General features: G+C 41.8%; 1 protein-coding gene across 2 annotated transcripts in view; it reads right to left on the bottom strand.

Annotated features, from left to right (window-relative positions):
- The window catches only part of pdzd2 (PDZ domain containing 2), a 284,865-nt gene that overhangs the window by 30,809 nt on the left and 234,794 nt on the right, over window positions 1-19,262 (bottom strand). For both annotated transcript variants that reach the window (XM_069924184.1, XM_069924185.1), the window contains exons 19-20: window positions 10,240-14,005; window positions 7,162-7,279 (exon numbers count right to left, since the gene is read on the bottom strand). In XM_069924184.1, the coding sequence (XP_069780285.1) occupies window positions 7,162-7,279; window positions 10,240-14,005 (3,884 nt within the window). The remainder of the gene's footprint in view (window positions 1-7,161; window positions 7,280-10,239; window positions 14,006-19,262) is intronic.

Here is a 19,262-nt window from a genome sequence, read left to right as displayed (position 1 = left end):
AAGCCAACTTGACCCTTCGAGCGCCTGAGCTTGGATTTCAAGGGGCCCCTGCCCCCATCCAATCAAAACCTGTATTTCCTCAACATTGATGATAAGTTCTCCCGTCTCCCATTTCCCCTTCACCATTCCCTGCCCAGATATGACCATGGCCATTGTTAAAAAGGTACTACAAAGCATTTTCGTTCTATTCAGGTACATCCACAGCGATCAGGAGACCATTTTTGTGAGCGACAACTTGTGACAATACCTGCTGTTGTGGGGAATAGCCACCAGCGGAACTTCGAGCTATAGCCCCCGGGGGAATGGCTTGGTGCAGCGGAAGACCAGTATGGTCTGGAAGGCAGAATCCAGGCCCATTCCTGCTCAAGAGGCATATACAGGACCACAAGACTAACCCAGTGGTTGAGAAGGTTCACCTCCTCCATGCCAATCCCCAGTACATCAATGTGGCATACCTGGATGGACGTGAGGACACAGTTTCTGTCCTGTACCTGGCCTGTGCAGGAGACCCTGAGACTACCACTGACCCACCACCATCCCCCACATCTACTGACCCCCTCCCTGCATCCGAGCACCCTACCCCAACCCCAGCACCAGCTGCTATGACCACTACGGCTTATCCCCATCACCCCACCCTGATTCCCACCCAACCCGCTCTTGCCCCTGGGTACACCAACTGCTGACATACTCCCACCTGACCAGGAACTGGCAGATGTGCTGCAGCCGGCACCATGATGGTCCACAAGGAACAGAAGACCACAAGACTGACTGAACTTGTGATGGACACTGGACATTTTCCCTTACCCCTTGGGACTTTTAAAAGAAGGGGTGAATGTGGTGATCTCCTACCCAATATCCACAAACCCAATTATCCTGGCCAACCAATCATTTCTGTGTCCTCCTTCTCCACCAAACTGCTATCCACACTACAAGCTGACATGGACAAGGCCCCTTAACACTTCCTCCACAACATCAACAACTACTTTGGTACTGCCTCATGTGCTCAAGATGAGCTCATCGACTTTATCCACTTTGCTGCTAACATCCATCCTGTCCTTAAATTCACTTGATCCATCTCTAGCAACACTCTCCCTTTTCTCGATCTCTCTGTCTCCAACTTGGGAGATAAATTGTCAACAGACATCCCACAGCTACCTTGATTACACCTCTTCACACCCTGCCCATTTGCATTCACACCTGCTCCCTCACCACCATTTAGGGCCACAAACAGTCCTTCCAAATGAAGCAAGACTTCACTTTTGAATCTGCAGGGGTCACATACTGCATCCAGTGCTCCCGTTGTGGTCTCCTCTATATTGGAGTTTCTGGGCACAGACTGGGAGATCGCCTTGTTGAGCGCCTCGGCCCTGTGCACCAAAATAGCTTGGATCTCCCAGTGGCCTCCCATTTCAATTCCCCATCCCATTTCCTTGCTGACATGTCTGATGCATTGCCAGACTGAGAGCACCCGCAAATTAGAAAAACAACCCCTCATCTACTATCTGGACACCCTCCAACCAGATGGCATTTAAAACATTTTTTTACACCTAGACCTAATTATTTGATTATTCCAATTCTTCTGTTGTACTCTCTAAACTGGATGTCGTTCAAAGCCCTCCTGCCTGTCTACGTTCTGATTTACATCAAGCCCATTCATCCATCACCAAAGTGCTTGTTTCAGTTGATCAATGCCCAAACTTTAAAATACTTATATATTTAAAAAAAAACTTAAAATAGTTTTGCCCTTCATATCCGTCAGTCCTTTTATCATCCAAGAAATATGTACTCCTTCAATTGCACATCTCCAAATGAACTCTGGTATTCCCTCAAAACAACCCTCCATCTCCCTTTCCTTCTTTACCTTGCACCTGCCCAATAGTTGGCAGTCCTTAGATGAAGCTTGGCATCAGGTTTGTTATTTGACAACACACCTACAGAGCATCTTTGGAACTTCTTGTTTTGTTAAATGAGCTTCAGAAGTGGGAAATGTTGTTGAGCTTTCTATAGCCTCATCCTGTACAGAATGAATTGTCTTAATCTTTCTTTCGCAGGCTTATTGGCTTATTGTGTTTCACTGCACAAATGTCTTCTCAAAATAAATCGCCAACTACTCTAAATAAATTGTGGTAGATGTTAGATTGCATAATTCCCATTTATTAAGTGAACATCTGGTGCCAGCAAGTCCAGTGATGGACCACAGTGCTTTTGTATTGCTGCTGGGGAACCCTGAAAGCAGCAACATCCAAATTAAGAAACTAAAGAAATGTCAAACCTACAATAATATCATGGATGCATAGGCTAAATACAAACGGAAAAGGATTGGACACCGTGGGGCACTTTATCCATTTCCAGCTATTCTTTAACTTCTCGTTTCTAAATTACCCCCGTAGTCTTCCCCAATTTTTTTTTTACACGGGCTTTCCTGGAAGTTATTATCCCCTACCCAGATCCACTGTATTTTTCATATTCATCTTTGGTTTCAGGGATGGCTGCTTTTATAACTTCACCCTGATCACCATTGAAAAGTTAATATTGGCCGGCCTTATTGAACTGCTATCACCTTTTTTCATGAGGATACTCCCACAAAGCTGTTGGGCAGGGAGTCTCATGATTTAGATCTGGCATTGATGAAGAACCCTCAAGTCAGGACGCTGTGCAATTCGAAGGGAACCTGGTCGTCAACTCAACATCAATCGATTCCTCAAAAAGTGGGCACTAAGTAATCTCATTTCTGGGCCAATGTAATTTATAGTGATTGAAGAGTTTAGTATGAGGGAACATATATATTTGTAATATTTCTGTGTATCTGTTGCCTTTGTCCTTGGTGGGAAAGGTCATGGGTTTGGGAAATTGGTTAAATAGCATTTCCCCAAAACCAAATGGTTTTTTGATTTCTTCTTCTACCATAGCTAGCTCCCCAATTCCTCACTAAACCAACTAATTATGACATTACATTGACCACCTTTGACAGCAGGGTTACATTAATCACATTGACAAGAATCGCTAGCATAATAAAAAAAAATTATATAAGATTCCATTTCTTGCTCTTGCTCTGAGCTGACAATATTCTGGAGAAAATCAGTTTAAAACCTGTGCTACTGGGCAAATGTTAATAGTAAAGGATTAAATAACTTGCTGGCACCAGATGTTCACTTAATAAATGGGAATTATGCAATCTAACATCTACCACAATTTATTTAGATAACTCATAATAAATTTGGCAAAAATTTATTTCAGGTGCAGAGAAGCAGTAAATATTAGAAAGAGGGAGTGACAGTGGGAAAAAAAATCCAGTAGAAGTTCCCAGCCTGGAGTCTTTCATGATGGGATAGTGTTTTCATCCTGGAGCAGACAAGTTTGAACAATTGATTTACAGCAGTTACAATTCTTCACTCAGTAATTCTAATGACGATCTGCTTGGCACCGAACACAAATGAACAAGGTTGTGTCCTAGTTCAGTTGCACTGCTGGAGGCAGCGTATACAATTGTTTCACAAGTGACATGGCCTCGTCATGGGGGTCCTATTCGTAATGCAATGGATGGAATAAGATGCATAACTTAATTCTGCTACAATCATTCCACTTGGAAACATCAGCTTTTTGGACATTTTTCAATAAATCTGGACTTGAGTTTCAATCACTTCGAGAGTAATCATGTAACTCCGACTTCATTTAATTGCATTGGTGCAGTGGATGCAATAGAAATGAATGTTAAAGGGATTGGGTGAGTCAATGATCTGGGCTTGACTCCAGCTAAAATGTGCTTTAAATACTATATAATATTTGCATTAATACAGTCCAAGTCTCAGTGTGTTTAAGTCCAAAGTGAAGAATTGCATTATTGGTGCACTGGTGTTGATGGGTTCACTAGCAGCACTTTAAAGTATTACAGATATATTGTGGCATTACAGCAGAAGCCTAATCGCCTGAATACACTTGAGATTGTCTGATCTCAAAAGCTAAGCAGGCTCAGGCCTGGTCAATACTTGGAGGGGAGACTGCCTAGGAGCACAAGGTGCTGCAGGTTTCTGTGAGGGGTGTTGGACAAAATGGTGACTCTCTGTCTGCCTTATGGTAGACAGAAGTTAAAGAATTAACTGTATGTTACATTCTAAGTGTAGTATTACATGAAATAATGGAACCTTTACCATTCTTTATCCTCTGGGGTGAATTAATCTTTAGTTAGGCAAAATCTTATGTTAATTCAAATAAACAGCAGAAAATACACTGACTGAAGTTTAAACTGCTGTGCAATTAAACTGCTTGCTGAACCATGTCTAATTTCCTGTCCAACAGACTGTAAGCGGTGAAGGTAGCTAACAGCATGCCCTTTATGATCACACTCAACACAGGCACTCCTCAAGGGTCTGTACTCATTCCACAGCTAAACTCCCTCTACACCTATTCTTCTTTCTTTCTTTGGCTTGGCTTCGCGGACGAAGATTTATGGAGGGGTAATGTTCACGTCAGCTGCAAGCTCGTTTGTGGCTGACAAGTCCGATGCGGGACAGGCAGACACAGTTGCAGCGGTTGCAAGGGAAAATTGGTTGGTTGGGGTTGGGTGTTGGGTTTTTCCTCCTTTGTCTTTTGTCAGTGAGGTGGGCTCTGTGGTCTTCTTCAAAGGAGGTTGCTGCCCGTCGAACACCTATTATTGTACAACTAAATGTCATTACAATTCCATCTTCAAGTTTGCAGATGACCCCACAGTTGTAGGTTGGGTTATTAAATAATGATGAGATGGAACAGAGAAAGGAAACTAAAGGACTAGAGGCATGGTACCAAGATAACAATCTCTCTGATCATCAGTAAGATGAACGAGATGAGGGGGCAGAGACAAACACCCGTCCAGATCAATGGCACTGATGTAGAAAGTTTTTGAAAGTAAATATTTCCAATGAGATGATCCAGATCAAACATGTTGATGTGAAAATCAAGAAAGCACATCAATGCTTCTACTTTCTTAGAAGACGAAGGAAGTTTGGCATGTCCCCTGTGTCCTTCAACAACTTTTACAGGTGTGCCGTTGAAAAAAAAAATGGCGGTGCTGCTGCAGCTGTTATAATGGCAGCGCTGCTGATGGTGTGGACCCACGGAGAGTGGGGAAGTAGAGTCACAGCGCTCCCTGCGAGGTCCAACCACCCAATCTGACTGCGGTTGCCTCTGTACAGGCTTTAAATGGCCCATAAGGGAGCCAGCAGTGGTTTATTTTAAAATTCTGTGACCGTGGGGACTGGGCCCAAGATGGCGGTGCCTGTGCATGGCAGCGGCCATGAGGGGTTGCAGACTCCAGGTAAGTATGACTAGTGCAGGGCACCACAATTTGGGGAGAACTCTCCCTGTTTGAGAAGGGAAAGCCGAGGAAAAGACCCATGGGACGGTGACCACTGCAATGGACAAGTGGCTGAAGAACACACATGCAGCGGGCAGTTAAGTGGCTCGAGGCAAGGAACCCATGCAGGCTGCTCAGAAAAGGCTGAAGGGGTACCAGGTATTGGAATCGGGAGGTTAGATGGTGAAGGCTTCTTAATCGTGTCAGGAGCTCAGGCCGCTGATGGTTTCGATTGAAGTCTGTGTGGCTGAAGAGGCTGCAGGAGTGATGGAGGTGAATTTACGGACACACGGTGACTCTCTTTTGCTTCTCTTTCTCTGACCATAAGGGGTGCAGGGCAATTTCTTTGTCTGCCTTATGGTAGACTAAAGGAAAAATTTGGGTGGCATCACATTTTCTGTTTTATTCCATGACAATAAAATAATATTGAATTTTGCAAACATACTTGCTGGACGCATCACAGTGTGGGACGGGTGCTGCTCTGCTCAAGATTGGAAGAAACTGCAGAAGGTTATAAATGTAGCTTAGAACATAGTGCAAATTTCCCTCCCTCTCACAGACTTCATCTGCATCTTCTACTGTCTAGGAAAGGCAGCCAACAGGACCCATTATGTGCCAGCCCCCTCTGCCATCAGAGAGAAGGGTCAAGAGCATGAAAGCACCAACAGGCTTAGAGAGAGTTTCTTCCCTGAGCCATCAGGTTTTTGATGAAACTCCACAACAGTATTTTTCAGCTGCTTTGTACAAATTGACTCTTTTTTTATTGTAACTTTCTCTGTTATCATGTACTTGTTCTTCTACTTTACATGGCTATGTGCAGTTGTACCAGTATAATATGATAAACAAATTCAAACTTATTATCCTGTACATGACACAGAGGCAAAGAACAACATAGTATAAAATGGGATTGTGTTTAATTGACACCGAGATTGGGTTGGGCCATTGTTGGAGTTATGTTACAAAAGCAGTAAGAATTTTAAAAAAACAATGTTTAAGAAGAAGAGCCGCACTGTGCAGAGCTGGCAGATAGCAGTGAAAGTGAATTAAAATCTGTGCCATCTGATCCACATGCTGTCGCTTAACAAACTGATCTATAGTGGATTGTTTATTTTGTAGAAATTTGCAAAATGGTTCTATTTTCTGGATTCCAAACCATTTCAGTTTGAACAGTAGTGTAGACCTGAAGTCACTTTTCAAATCAAGGAATGACAAACTCATACTCTGTGCCCTCAGGTGGACACCTTGGTCTAAATAGTTCAAAACAACATTACAGGCTTTGTAGGTATCATTAGAATTCAAACTACCCAAGTCTAAAATAAAATTACTAACCCGACGTTAGGGAATAAAAGTGTTATAAACAAATTAATACAGTTTCATTCAGAGTGTCTAAAGTGAGCTAAATATATCTGGAGGAACAGGAGACTGCAGATGCAATCTGGAGCGTACAATATAATGCTGGAGTAACTACAAAGAACATGGAATGGATGAAACAAAGAAAGGGAAGTCATCAATACTCAAAGTGAATGATGAGACAACAATAATGGTTAATATGTAGAACAATGGTATCAGTTTCGGTTTGCTCTGGCAAAGAGCTGATGCAGATACAAAGACTGAAAATCTCTTTTAAAATCCATGGCTCAATGTTAAGCAGTGGGAATTAAAGCGACTAAAGTTATTACTAATGTTTAATTTTCCCTGCAAAATACAAAACAAAAAATTATGTTAAATTTGGCAGTTCAGTGAAATATCTGCTTCTAAGACAGAAAGCATGCCTGGTAGAAAACAATAGAATCAAAATATTTGCCTCATTCCTTTGTGGATTATCCGCTCACCTCAGTTACAGTCTTAGCTTCTTGGATTATTTTTGTGATATCTGCTTTAGCCTTAAGTGAGGACAAAACCGCCTGTACTTTTTGTTTCTCCAGGTTGGAATGGGATAAATCTTCTAGACTGAAAAACATAATTTGGATCAAGTATAACATTAATTAGTAACATTTACAAAACTGCCAAAACATAGAATGCTTTCTCACATATAGGTCTTATCCTTACAGTAGTATCGTGGATTTATACTGAAAAGCAACCTTGTCTGTAATGAGAGGTTGCAGAATCCTGCCTAATTCCCTGCAAACTGCATCTCAGACATGCTGCTCTGAGGAGATGCAAAATAGTAACTCGAGATAAAGTTGTCGTTCAAGGAGAATAAGCAGGGAGAAGAATTCAAGTTTAAGTTCGTTGTACAGTAAAAACCTTGGTATCGGCAGCTTTGAGGATTGTTAGATGCTGGATAAATGCAGAGGCTAAATAAATGGATAAATGAGACTTACTCTTGCAACATCTACATTATGAATAAACTGTTTAAAAGACAAAAATACTATACTGTGCTTACACTGAATAAGCTTTATTTGCATAAATTTATAAACCTTAAAACGTTTAACTTTATTTTCACTCACATTATTTGAAAACATTTACCCGTCGCTGCCTCTGCAGTTTCTGCCCTTCCACAGAGCCTACCAAAAGACAAAACCCCCTCCTCAAGTTTACAGGTAAAGCCTCTGACTGGGGCAACTCTTACTAAGCAAGGATAGGAGATACTTTAAGAGAATCACCCCCAACTGCATCAACCAGCTCTTCATCTAGGGCGATGCCATTGCTGTTTCACACAACTTTATTCAAATAGCTGCTGTGAGCAAAGCATGACTAATGCACTCCACTGGCTGAATATTTGCTCCCATCATTACCAAAGGTTCATGTGTTACTTCAGAGAGAACTTTTACAATGTAAAATTAAATATTTTTACCGATTATTTTATTCTTATTTATTTTAAATTTTTACATTTATTTTCCTCAATGTTTTTGCCAGTTACTTGAATTCTGGATACCAGGGGATTTTACTGCAATATGATTCTACATATATAACTTGATGAAGAGGCTCCCTTAAAAAGAAATTATATATTTGAGAACATTATGTATTGTATAATTCATATTGTATAATTCATATTCATATTGTATAATTTAAGTTAGAGAGATGAATTTCATCTGCTTGTGTTATCGGGACAGTGCTCCTTCTACATTCTTTATAAATGTTAAAATAAACATTATAATGACTGATTGCAAAAATAAGGAATACCAATACTAAATAGGAATAGTGAATTTTAGGTTCCAAATTGCTCTTTTTTTAAAGATTCAATCAAATACTACTTTTCTTTTTGCAAGACTGTTACTTTTTAAAGTTTGTGCTCAGCTCCAAGGGTCAGTCTTTCATTGCCTGTGAATGGTATGCCCTTATATGCACAGTACCAAGTTTTACCCAGAACCTAATTCATATTTGTAGCGCGTCGAATGACTCAAAGACTTGTAGACTCAAACCAAGGCTCTTATTACCAAAAGACTGGAGCGTAGTACATGGAGATCGACCAGTCCAGACTGACCTGGATCTGGTTAGGTGCAGCACCTTATGACCTGGCCAGTAGGTGTGGCTACGGCTCTCAGCCAATCATTAGCACGATATACAAATATATAGAGAGGTGATAGGATCCCATACTACCACAATATTGTATACTTGTTGAGGAGTTAGAGGAGATTTCGTATGTCACCAAAGACTCTTGCAAATTTTTAGAGGTGTACTGCAGAGAGAATTCTGACTGGTTGCATCACTGTCCGGTATGGAAGAGCCAAAGCAACAGGATAGGATAAAACTACAGAGAGTTGTGACCTTGGCCAGCGTCATCATGGGCATTAGTGTTCACTCCATCGAGGACATCTACAAGAGGTGATTTCTTAAGAAAGCAGCCTCTATCCTCAAGGACCCTCACCACCCAGGCTATGCTCTCTTCACACTGTTACCATTAGGAAGGAGGTACAGGAGCCTGAAGACAAACACCCAGTGGCACAAGGACAGCTTCTTCCCTTCTACCATCAGATTCCTGAATGGACAGTGAATCACCTCACTTTCTCTTATTTTGGCATTAATTTGTTTAATTTTATACATAATTTTATAGCTATATTCACACTGTAATGCTGCCAGAAAACAACAAATTTGTGACATGTTCATAACAATGAATTCTAATTCTGATTGTAATACATAGTCGGCAAAAAACCTCTCCCCACCTTTTGTGAACCTAGACATTGAAAATGGAAAGATAAACATTTTCTCATCTATGCAATATGAAAATTAAACAGTCAGTCTATTACCACATAATTCAATGCACAAGTTTTAAAGTGCATCCCACTACCAAAATACTGGGTCTCATCACTAACTTTCTTGAAGATTCTTACATGGTTGTATGTGCGGTGATATGTAATTACACCACTAGGTCACCAGGGGTCACCCTAGTGACCTTGTATATAAAGCAGTCCAGAGCTACAGTCCAGCCTTCCAGGTTCGTCTTGCAGAGAGACAAGACCTCTTAGTGTACATATTAGTTTATTAAAGCTGTCTTATACTCGCCCTGCTGGTGTGGTTATTGTCAGTACAGCATGCAAACCATATTCTTAGTTTCTGTGCATCAATATCAACAGTGAAAACAAAAGGTAACTAAGTACCTATCCTTGTCTGGAAAGAAGCTGAAAAAGAATTCCGTCTTTGACTTTAGAGCATAGAGTAAGTACAGGGAGAGGCATCCAATAACATTGTTCCTGTCGGGTGTCAAATGTTCATATGGCTGTTCCATGTGCATTACAGCTGGCTTCAATTTGAGTAACTGAGGAGAAAGATCAGCAAGGCTCCCGACCAGATGAGTGCTTTAAGTTCTTTTTTTATTTACTAAATTTCCAGCACCCACAGTTCTTTTCAATTGTCTTTCTGGAATCTTATTCCACCCCTTACATTTACAGATCAATGACAAATCACAATGCGCTCTGAAATTCATTTCATTCTGATGTACAACAACTTTTAAAGTTATTGTTACTAACCTGACAGACCAACTTCTCCCTTTATTTTCAGACAACTTCCCACTGTTCGTCAGCTCCTCATCAGACCAGGAATCCAGCGTTCCATTGTTGCTTTTCCAAGTGCTCTTTTTCCGTAAGCTGAAAATTCCAGATCTATAAATTTTCACTAAACCAGATCCATTAGTAACACAAGAGGTTTCAGAGGGGATATTTGTAAGGCTTTCAGCAGCAGGACCGACAGACTTTCTTGGTTTAATCTCCAGTACAGTTTTAAAGCTGTGGGTCATTGGATCAACAGAATAATCACTGTATAGTTTGTCAAGTTCTGGCATGCTCAGTGCTCTGAGCTCCCGCAGCTTGGAGCGAGACAACGAATGTGGTCGGTGTTTGACCGATGACCTACTTTTACTACTGTCAACTTTGCATGCATTGAAATCCTGCTCTTGAGACATGTCATTGTTGGGATCACATTCATTGTGCTTTTTAAGCTCCTTGGTAGTGCTCTCAGAACAAGTTGTATCAAAGCTTTGTAAAGCTAAACTTGACGGAGCCTTTTCTTGTTGCAGTGATGTAAAGGCAACTTCAGAGGTGCCTTCAGCATAAGAACTCAGACTACGTCTTAATACCCGTGATGTATCAAAATCTCGACCCAATGTTGTGCTGGATGTCATTAAAGGTATTGCACTCCCTGATATTCGCCTTCCTACTGCTGGCTTAGCAGAGGAACATGCATGACAACTAACAAAGGATGAGTCCAGTAATGCAGTGTCTATTTTCCGGATGACAGGTTTATCAAAGCTAGCTAGGCTTTCAAAAGACTTAATTCTCTGTCTAACAGAGAAAGAACCACTCTCTGGTGGATAGTTCAGTTCATGGCCAAAACCCCTTTTGGTTGACTTGCCCTTGTCCCTTGGATAGAGGAAGAGATCAGTGCTGGAGTGCTTCTCCTCACTCAGAGATTTCCTTAAGATTCCATTAACTTCAATTTTTGGTTCACTGTGATCTGGGCTTTTAACAGCTTCCTGTAATTGCACAGCCTCCAATAATTTTACCTGTCTTTTCAGTAATGGAGTTTGGTTTTGAGCAGCTTTGATTGCATGGTCAGATGGACATTTCACAGAAATGGCATCATCTCGACAGAGCTGATCTGCCCTCTGGCCTAATTTCCCAGGAGGCTTTGGGGCTTCCTTTGACTTCTGCGCATTATCCCGTGTTAAGGGGAATTTAGGTGACTTAGGATTGAAGAGTTCTGAGTCAGTCACCGTGTTACTAATTTCCTTTTGCTCGAGGGAAAGTGGTGTTAGTGTTAATTTTATAGAGCTACATTGTGTTGCCATGCATTCTTGACCACCTTCAACTTTATTACACAAAGGGTGCACAGGAGAGTCTTTCAAAGGTTTCGATCCTGTGGGAATCAATTGCTCCTCTGGCTTTCTATCTTGAAATAGTTCTTCTTTTACTTGCTGTGCCACATGGGATAATTTCCCACACTTTTTATTGACCACATTTTCCTTCTCATGACGATCAGACAGAGGTGCAATGCACATTTCAGTGGATCTTTCCTGGGATGTTTGTATAATGTTCTCTTCGCTTTCATGGTTTCCTGATTCCTCACAAGATTTATGAGAACTTTTACTCCATGCATTTTTCCTGGTAACCTTGTGTATTTCTTTGGACCCTTCATCTTTTTCTTTCTGCACCAACCTTGTTTGTAATTCAACATCTTTTTGATGTTTAGATTCTTCTTTTAATACTTGTTTTTGCCTTTCATTCCTCAAATCAACTTTACTGACATCGGATAACTTGGTTCTATCTTTATTTTGCTGCATTGTTTGGACACTAGTGTCTGTTTTCAAGTGCATCAAAATCTGCTTTCCTGAAGAACGTGCAGAACCATTACTAACTTCTTTCTCTTGCTTCATTTCAGATTGTTTTTTCTCATCCTCATTTGTTTTTACGTTACATGTGAATGATGCTCTTTTGGTTAAGAGTTTTGAAGTTAGCTGATCAAAAACTGACGACTTTTCAGGACATTGCATTGCCTCTGAATATTCCGATCCATCTGACTTTGATGCAGTCTTCTCACCGGTTTCTGAATAAGGTTTGATTTTACTTTTAATGCTGAGTCCTTTTAGTTTTGGTGCAGCATGTAATTTCTGAGCTTTGTCCTGAAACTTACCTCTGATGTACATTTGAGATGATGGTCCACTTTCACTCTGTCCCTTACATTTCATATTTTGAGTTGCCGAAGATTGTTTGGCCAGATTAAGGGAATGTCTTTGTGGCTGAGGACTAGAACTTTTGACGCTACTTAACAAAGCTTGGCTCTCCTTTCTGGTGTGAGTTACAGATGGAGTTGTTTTAGCAGCATCTTGGCTAGACTTGTTTGTTGCAGGAAGCTTAGATTTGAGCACTGGATGCTGAGACTCTAGACTTGTACTGGCAATTTCTGCTTTCTTGGTACGATTCAGGGCATCTAATGAAGAAGAAAAATCGTAGTCTGTTCTGCTCAATTCCAAAGAAGATAAAGAATGCAGTCTTGACACAGAAAAGGCAAAATCATTGTGGTGTACTACCTTGTCACCAAATTCTCTTGCAACATTTCCAACAGAATGACTTTTGTTCAACTCTGAAGTGTGGCTCTTAGTTACATCTGCGCCTGCTGCGTTATGATTTATATGTGATGGAGAATATTGTTTGGAAGGTGCGGCGATTTCTTGAATTTTCTTTTGCGGATCATTTACACCAATAGAGGTAAGAAGGGCCCTGCTTTCAAATGTGGTCTGTTTGGAAGGCTTAGAAGGGGTTGAATGTGGCAGAGGTTCACCAGTCTCTGTTATTTTCTCATCAAATGCACAAGGCAGTGAGGAAGGGGCTGAGATCTCTCCATTTTTATCAGATCTGGAGGATGAGTGCGTTTTTCTGACCACTGCCATTGTCATGTTACTTGCTTCTGTCGCCACCTCGTTTGCTGGCAAATGACTGTCATTCTGGTTTGGTGGAAGAAGCACTGATGTGGGGGTTTGATGACCTGGTTGGTAGCAGATTTCAACTCCTTCACTGTCAGAGTCTGCAGCACTGAGGCTTTTACACTGACTAAAATCATCTCCAGCCAAAACCATCGCCACTTTACTACAAGACACTTGAGGGCTATCAGAAGATTCAGTCTCTGAATCAGAATCCGCAGCAGCTGCATACATGGAGTGTTCTTTATGATTTTCTGGGAAATCCTTTGAATTTAATGATAGTCCCTCCCTCTCGATACTCATATTTCTGGAGTAGTTACTAAGGCACGTCTTGTCCACTGAAAATACCTTACCTGTGTTGACTGAATTGAGAACGGAATAATCAATAATTTCCGCTTTGATGCAGTTTAAGGAATCACATTTACTGTTGACATCATTAATGGTGTTGATAGCTTTTAGTGAACCTCCGATTTTCACATCTTGATCTACCTGTGAATCCAGAGGCCATGTCTTTGCAATTTCTTCTGCAGTAGAAATGAGGTCATTGATGATGTCATCAATATCTGTCATTGGGAGGTGACGCTTATTCCCATTATAGTGAGAGGTCTGCGGCTTCTCCTGGTTCTTCTCTGGAGTATTCCCACCCAGTTCTCCCTGGGTTTGCCTTTTCATGGTTACACCCATGTTCTGCAGCAAATCCACAGCCTTTTCTTCGCAGCATCCTCTGCCATTTAAGTCCCTGTCACCTTTAGAGTTCTCAGGTTCCACCAAATTCAGATCTGCTGAGGCCGTCGAGATAATACTTGATAGTCTGTCTACAGCTGCAGAAAAGAAATATGCTTTATTGCCATGTTTCCAACACAAAAACACACATTAAACTGGCATGAAATGATGGGATGAGAGGATAAGCCAGGCCTCCCACTCATACAGTTGCTGCTAATAAGGAGAATAAGGCTAATAAGGTTGGTGAAGCCTAACACAACCTGCTGGAGGAACTCAGTGGGTTAACCAGCAGCACAGGGAGAACATGCATGGTTGTCATTTCCAGCAGAAACCCTTCATCAGGACTGAGTCCTAATGAAGGGGTTTTGGCTTGAAACATTGTCCATTCTTTTTTGCCCACTGAGTTCCTCCAGCAGATTGTGTTGGGTTTAGATTCTAAAATTCCTTTTGAAATCAGAGTTTTACAGAGAGAAACAGCATATAAACAAACTTTAGCCCATCTACATCGACCATCGTCCCTGTTTTTACACTTATCCAAGTACAACCCACCTTATTTTCTCTACATTCTCATTCACCAGCCTCCTTCTCCACCCCACCAGAAGCCACCAGTTACCTATACAATAGAGGCAGTTTACAGTGGCCAACTGACGTATGAAACCCCCACATTTGTGGTGAGGGAGGAAATCAATGCAAAAATAAATGGGCAGATGACTTTTTAAATGGGGAGAAAATGAGAGAAAAACCAGATGCAAAGGGACCTGACGAGTTCTTGTGTAGGATAATCTGAAGGTAAACTTGCAGGTTGAGGCAGTGGTGAAGAAAACAAATGTGAATGCTGGCATTCATTTCAAGAGGAATAGAATATAAGAGCAGGGATGTGATGGTGAGGGTTTATAAGGCACTGCTGAGCCCTCACTTGGAGTATTGGGCTCCTCATTTAAGAAAGGATGTGCTGTTGTTGGAGAAGGTTTAAAGGAAATTCACAAGGATGATTTCAGGAATGAATGCGTTATCATATGAGCAGCATTTGACAGTTTCCCAGGCTGGTGCTGGCACTGGGTAGGGAAAATGGCCATTTTTTCCCATTGATGCTGTGTTGAGCTGCCACCAGGTGTCGCTTGTGTGCTGGAATGGCCTCAAAGCGGCTAGATGAGATGCCGGCTGGGAGCAGCGCTCCGGGGTGTTCAAGTGAGCCCCAGCATCACAGCACTACTCCGCTGGGATGGAAATTAATTACTAAGCTAGTGACTTGGATATTGGGCATAAGGCGAGGACAGGGGAGGCCCCTTGCAAGTGGCGCCCGTTTTCTGCCTATGTCAATTGTCCTACAAGAATCAACTCCAGAGCAGATTTCCTTCAGACAGGGGTAGGCAATCTTTTTTTTTTAAACTCACAAACCACTTTAAGTAATCCCTATGCCATAAATTCTCTGTGATTGGTAAGGGATTGCTTAAGGTGGTATGTGAGTGGGAAGGGAAAGTTGAGAATCACTGGTCTAGACCCAGTTGTTACTGAAATATTTTGCTTGAGAAAAATTGTCATTGGCCCATTTCCTTTGGAGTTTTGAAACCATACACATAACGAGTCAATTAAGTACAATTAAAATAGTGGTTTTCAAATTTTTCCTTTCCACTCACATACCACCTTAAGCAATCCCTTACTAATCACATAGTACTTAAGGTGGAATTGAGTTTTTTAAAATAAAAGGTTACCCACACCTGTTTTAGAACAATCCAATGTTATGGATAATTCCTTTTTATTATGGATTAATTGAATTACTTGAATTTAAACTCCCAGCAACTATGGTGGGGTTCAGTCTTATACCTTTGAACAATACTCTCAATCACTCAAAGCTCACTTCAACATCCATTCAAATAGCTATTGAACTTAATAAACAGAGAGTGTTATGAGAATTTGAACTTGGTGGAAGGAAAGCAGAACTCACATGAAAGTATATTTTTGAGCCATAACAGCCTACTGAAAAATATATTTTGACAGCATCATTTTTTAAAATGTTAAATTTAATTAAATATAACAAGGGTAAATGGCTATGATAAAAATGTACACTCACTGTGAACAATTAAGCTTTTATCAATTCTTGACTGGACACAAGTAGGGCTACATAAGGAAAGCAGCAAACACAAACCACAATTTGTGCCAAATGACGTTGATGGAAATGCCCTCCTGTAACAAGTCACAGAAATATCTTGACTTGGAAATATATTGCTGTTCCTTCATAGCAAATGGGTCAAGATTCTGGCATTGCCCATCCAGAAGCATTGAGGGAATACCTCAGGAGAAAGTCTGCAACCCATCATCACCCTTTTAAAGACAATTTGAAATGAGCAATAAACACTAGCCGTGCCAGCCAAGGGCATATCCAAAAACTGAATTTTAATAAATACCGAGCGTTTGCTGCAAACCAGGAGTTTGCTGACAGATTTAGTGTATGTGAGGCTTCACAGTTTTCCCCTCAGATTTAGCATTAAATGCTAGCCAGACTGAACAGTCTTTTTCTGTACTGAGTCCTACAAATGGGACATGAAAGTTGTAGAAATTTTGTGTACTCTAGCAAAAATGGGTGCACCAGATAGGCAGCACAAAATTGTATACCACAAAATGTTATGTCCTCATCTGTTTCACATTTACTGGTCACCTATGCCAAATTTTTACATAAAATCTAAAATCCTTTCATTCCATCTCATAACACAGCTTGGCACATATTCAAGCTGCCATTTGCTGTTGAAAAAAATGCCACTCTCATCCTGCAAGACTTAAGTTGTAATATGTTGCATGACTATAAACAGGCTAATTTATTCTCATTTACGCAGACCTATCCTGGCAGGAAAGAACACGTCTGTTGTTTTGTTGATATTGTTGCAACAGTGTAATTGCACAAAGTCAAAACTGGAGGCACACTCAAAAATAACAGATTTACACAAGAAATACCTCTGTAGAAATTCACTGAATTGAGGGACTGGGGAGAGGTGAACAAGCTATGCCAAGTTCAGACCTAGCATGTCTCCTTCCCATTTCACGCATGAGGATTCATACAACCATGCAAGTATCATAAGGAAAAACTGCCAATGTTGGGAATACTCAGCAAGCCAAGCAGCGTCTATGAGGAGCAAAAGAGAGTTGATGTTTCAGGTCAAGGATAACTCATCATCAGAAATGGAAAAATGACAAACTAAGTTTATTTTAAGGTGCTGAGAGAATAGAATCAGAGTTTTACAGCAAGGAAGCAGGCCCTTCATTCCAGCATAATCAGGCTAGCCCTGTACACTCCAAGATGTAGAAGAATGAGGGATGATCCCATTGAGTGGACTTGACAGGATAAATATGGGAAATGGTGATCCCCTGGATTTGGATGCTCAGAATCACAGTCTCAAAATAAGGGGCAAGTCATTCAGGGCAGAGATAATGCAACATTTCTCCTTTCAGATGATGGTGATTCTTTAGAATTCTCTACACAACAGAGAAGTGAGAAATAGGAACAGAGATTCAGTCTTAGAATTTATTCAAAAGCGATATGGCTGTTTTATAGGTCAGTAAGCAGAACTAGAGAAGGGTGAGCATAGGAAAATGGAGCTGAGAAGAATTGTGATTTTATTGAATGGCAGAACATGCAAGTGGCTGAGTATGTTCTTATCAGTCTGTGGTCTGGTTTAAGCTCAGAGAGAATTTGCATATTAGAAGACTATAGCGCTATCAATTGGACCTCACAGACCTGAAGTCCAGATTAATAGGCTTTAATTGCTATAAACTTATAGGCATATCTTACATGCTGTTGGTCTGAAGAGGGAATTAGGGGTTATCGGCTTTATTAGGAATCCTGAGGGGGAGGAATGACAGTAGCAGGGGTGGGCCAACCTGTACAATGCATGTATTGCAATGTTCCACCATATTCACCTCTTCCTTTGAAACAATGTCCAGCAGGGTGAAGTGTCAGAGTCTATTTACAGATTCAGCCAGTGGGGTGGTTTTGTCCGTCAAACTGTCTGTCGCAGTGCTAGCTGTGGTGTAGCTATAGGCTTCCAAGCAGTGCTCTGTGTGACGAGCTGTGGTTCAGATGGCTGAACAGAATCATTTGGGGCTGGATCGGGGTGGGGGTGGGTGTGGGTTGGGGCAGTGCAAGTGGTGCCGATGGTGGGGTTGAATCCTTGACTGTGTCTCTGGTAGTCATGGGGAAGGGGGTGTGCTGGTCGGTTGACCATGGTTGGTTCAGTGAGCCCCTCAGTTGTGGGGCTCCTGCATATGCCAGATCCCAGACCATGCATCTCCACCCATCCTGGTACTTCATGTAGGCTTTCTGGGGTTTTGCATGCAGGAAGTGGACCTTCTCAACCATGATGTCTTCTTTCTGGGTTCTAGTGTGTCTCTGGAGTAGCACAGGCTCTGGGGTCATCAGCCAGACCAGTAGCATTGTTCCCGATGCCGACCTCCTGGGGAAGGAGAATAATTTTTCATGTGGGGTCACATTTGTTGCTGTACAGAGGAAGGGACCTGTTGGTGTGGAGCACCTTTTGCCACTGGGAGACAGGCAGCCCTTTTGACTTGAGGGCCAGGAGGACTGCCTTCCAAATGGTGCCGTTCTCCCTTTCCATCTGGCCATTCCCTCGGGGGGGTTATAGCTGGTGGTCCTGCTTGTGGCTATACCTTTAGCCAGCAGGTATTGGTGCAAATCCTCACTCATGAATGAGGACCCCCGGTCACTGTGGATGTAACTGGGGTATCCAAAGAGCATGAAGAGGTTATGCAGGGACTTAATAACAGTGGCCATTGTCATATCTGGGCAGGGGATGGCGAACAGGAGCTGAGAGTATTTTCAACAATGTTGAGAAAATACACGTTCTGGTTTGTGGAGAAAAGGGGGTCTTTGAAGACCATAGATATTTGAAGGGGTGGGTGGCCTTGATCAAGTGAGCTTTATCTGGCTGGTAGCACTCCATTGCAGACTGGGCAGCTGCGGGTCAGCTCCCTGATTTCCTCAACTGAGTACAGGAGGTTGCAGGCTCTCATAAAGTGATAGAGCCAGGTGACCCTGGGGTGGCAAAGGCTGTTGTGAAGGGCTTGGAGGCAATCTGCTTGCACGTTGGCGCAGGTACCCTGGGACAGAGCTTCCCAGGATAGTACAAGATCTTGTAGTTGTAGGTGGACAGTTCAATTCTCCACCTCAGGATCTTGTCAATCTTAATATTTCCTGCTGCTTGTTGTTAAACATGAATGCAACTATATGTTGGTCAGTCAGCAGGGTGAACTGTTTGCTGGCTAGATAATGCCTCCAGTGGTGCAGAGCTTCCACTATGCCCTGGGTCTCTTTCTCAATGGCTGAGTGCCAGAGTTTGGTGCCTT

This window comes from Narcine bancroftii, chromosome 3 (genome assembly GCF_036971445.1).
Source record: "Narcine bancroftii isolate sNarBan1 chromosome 3, sNarBan1.hap1, whole genome shotgun sequence".
Lineage (NCBI taxonomy): Eukaryota > Metazoa > Chordata > Chondrichthyes > Torpediniformes > Narcinidae > Narcine > Narcine bancroftii.
Note: the sequence above shows the minus strand (reverse complement) of the source record. Positions and strands in the feature narration are given on the sequence as shown.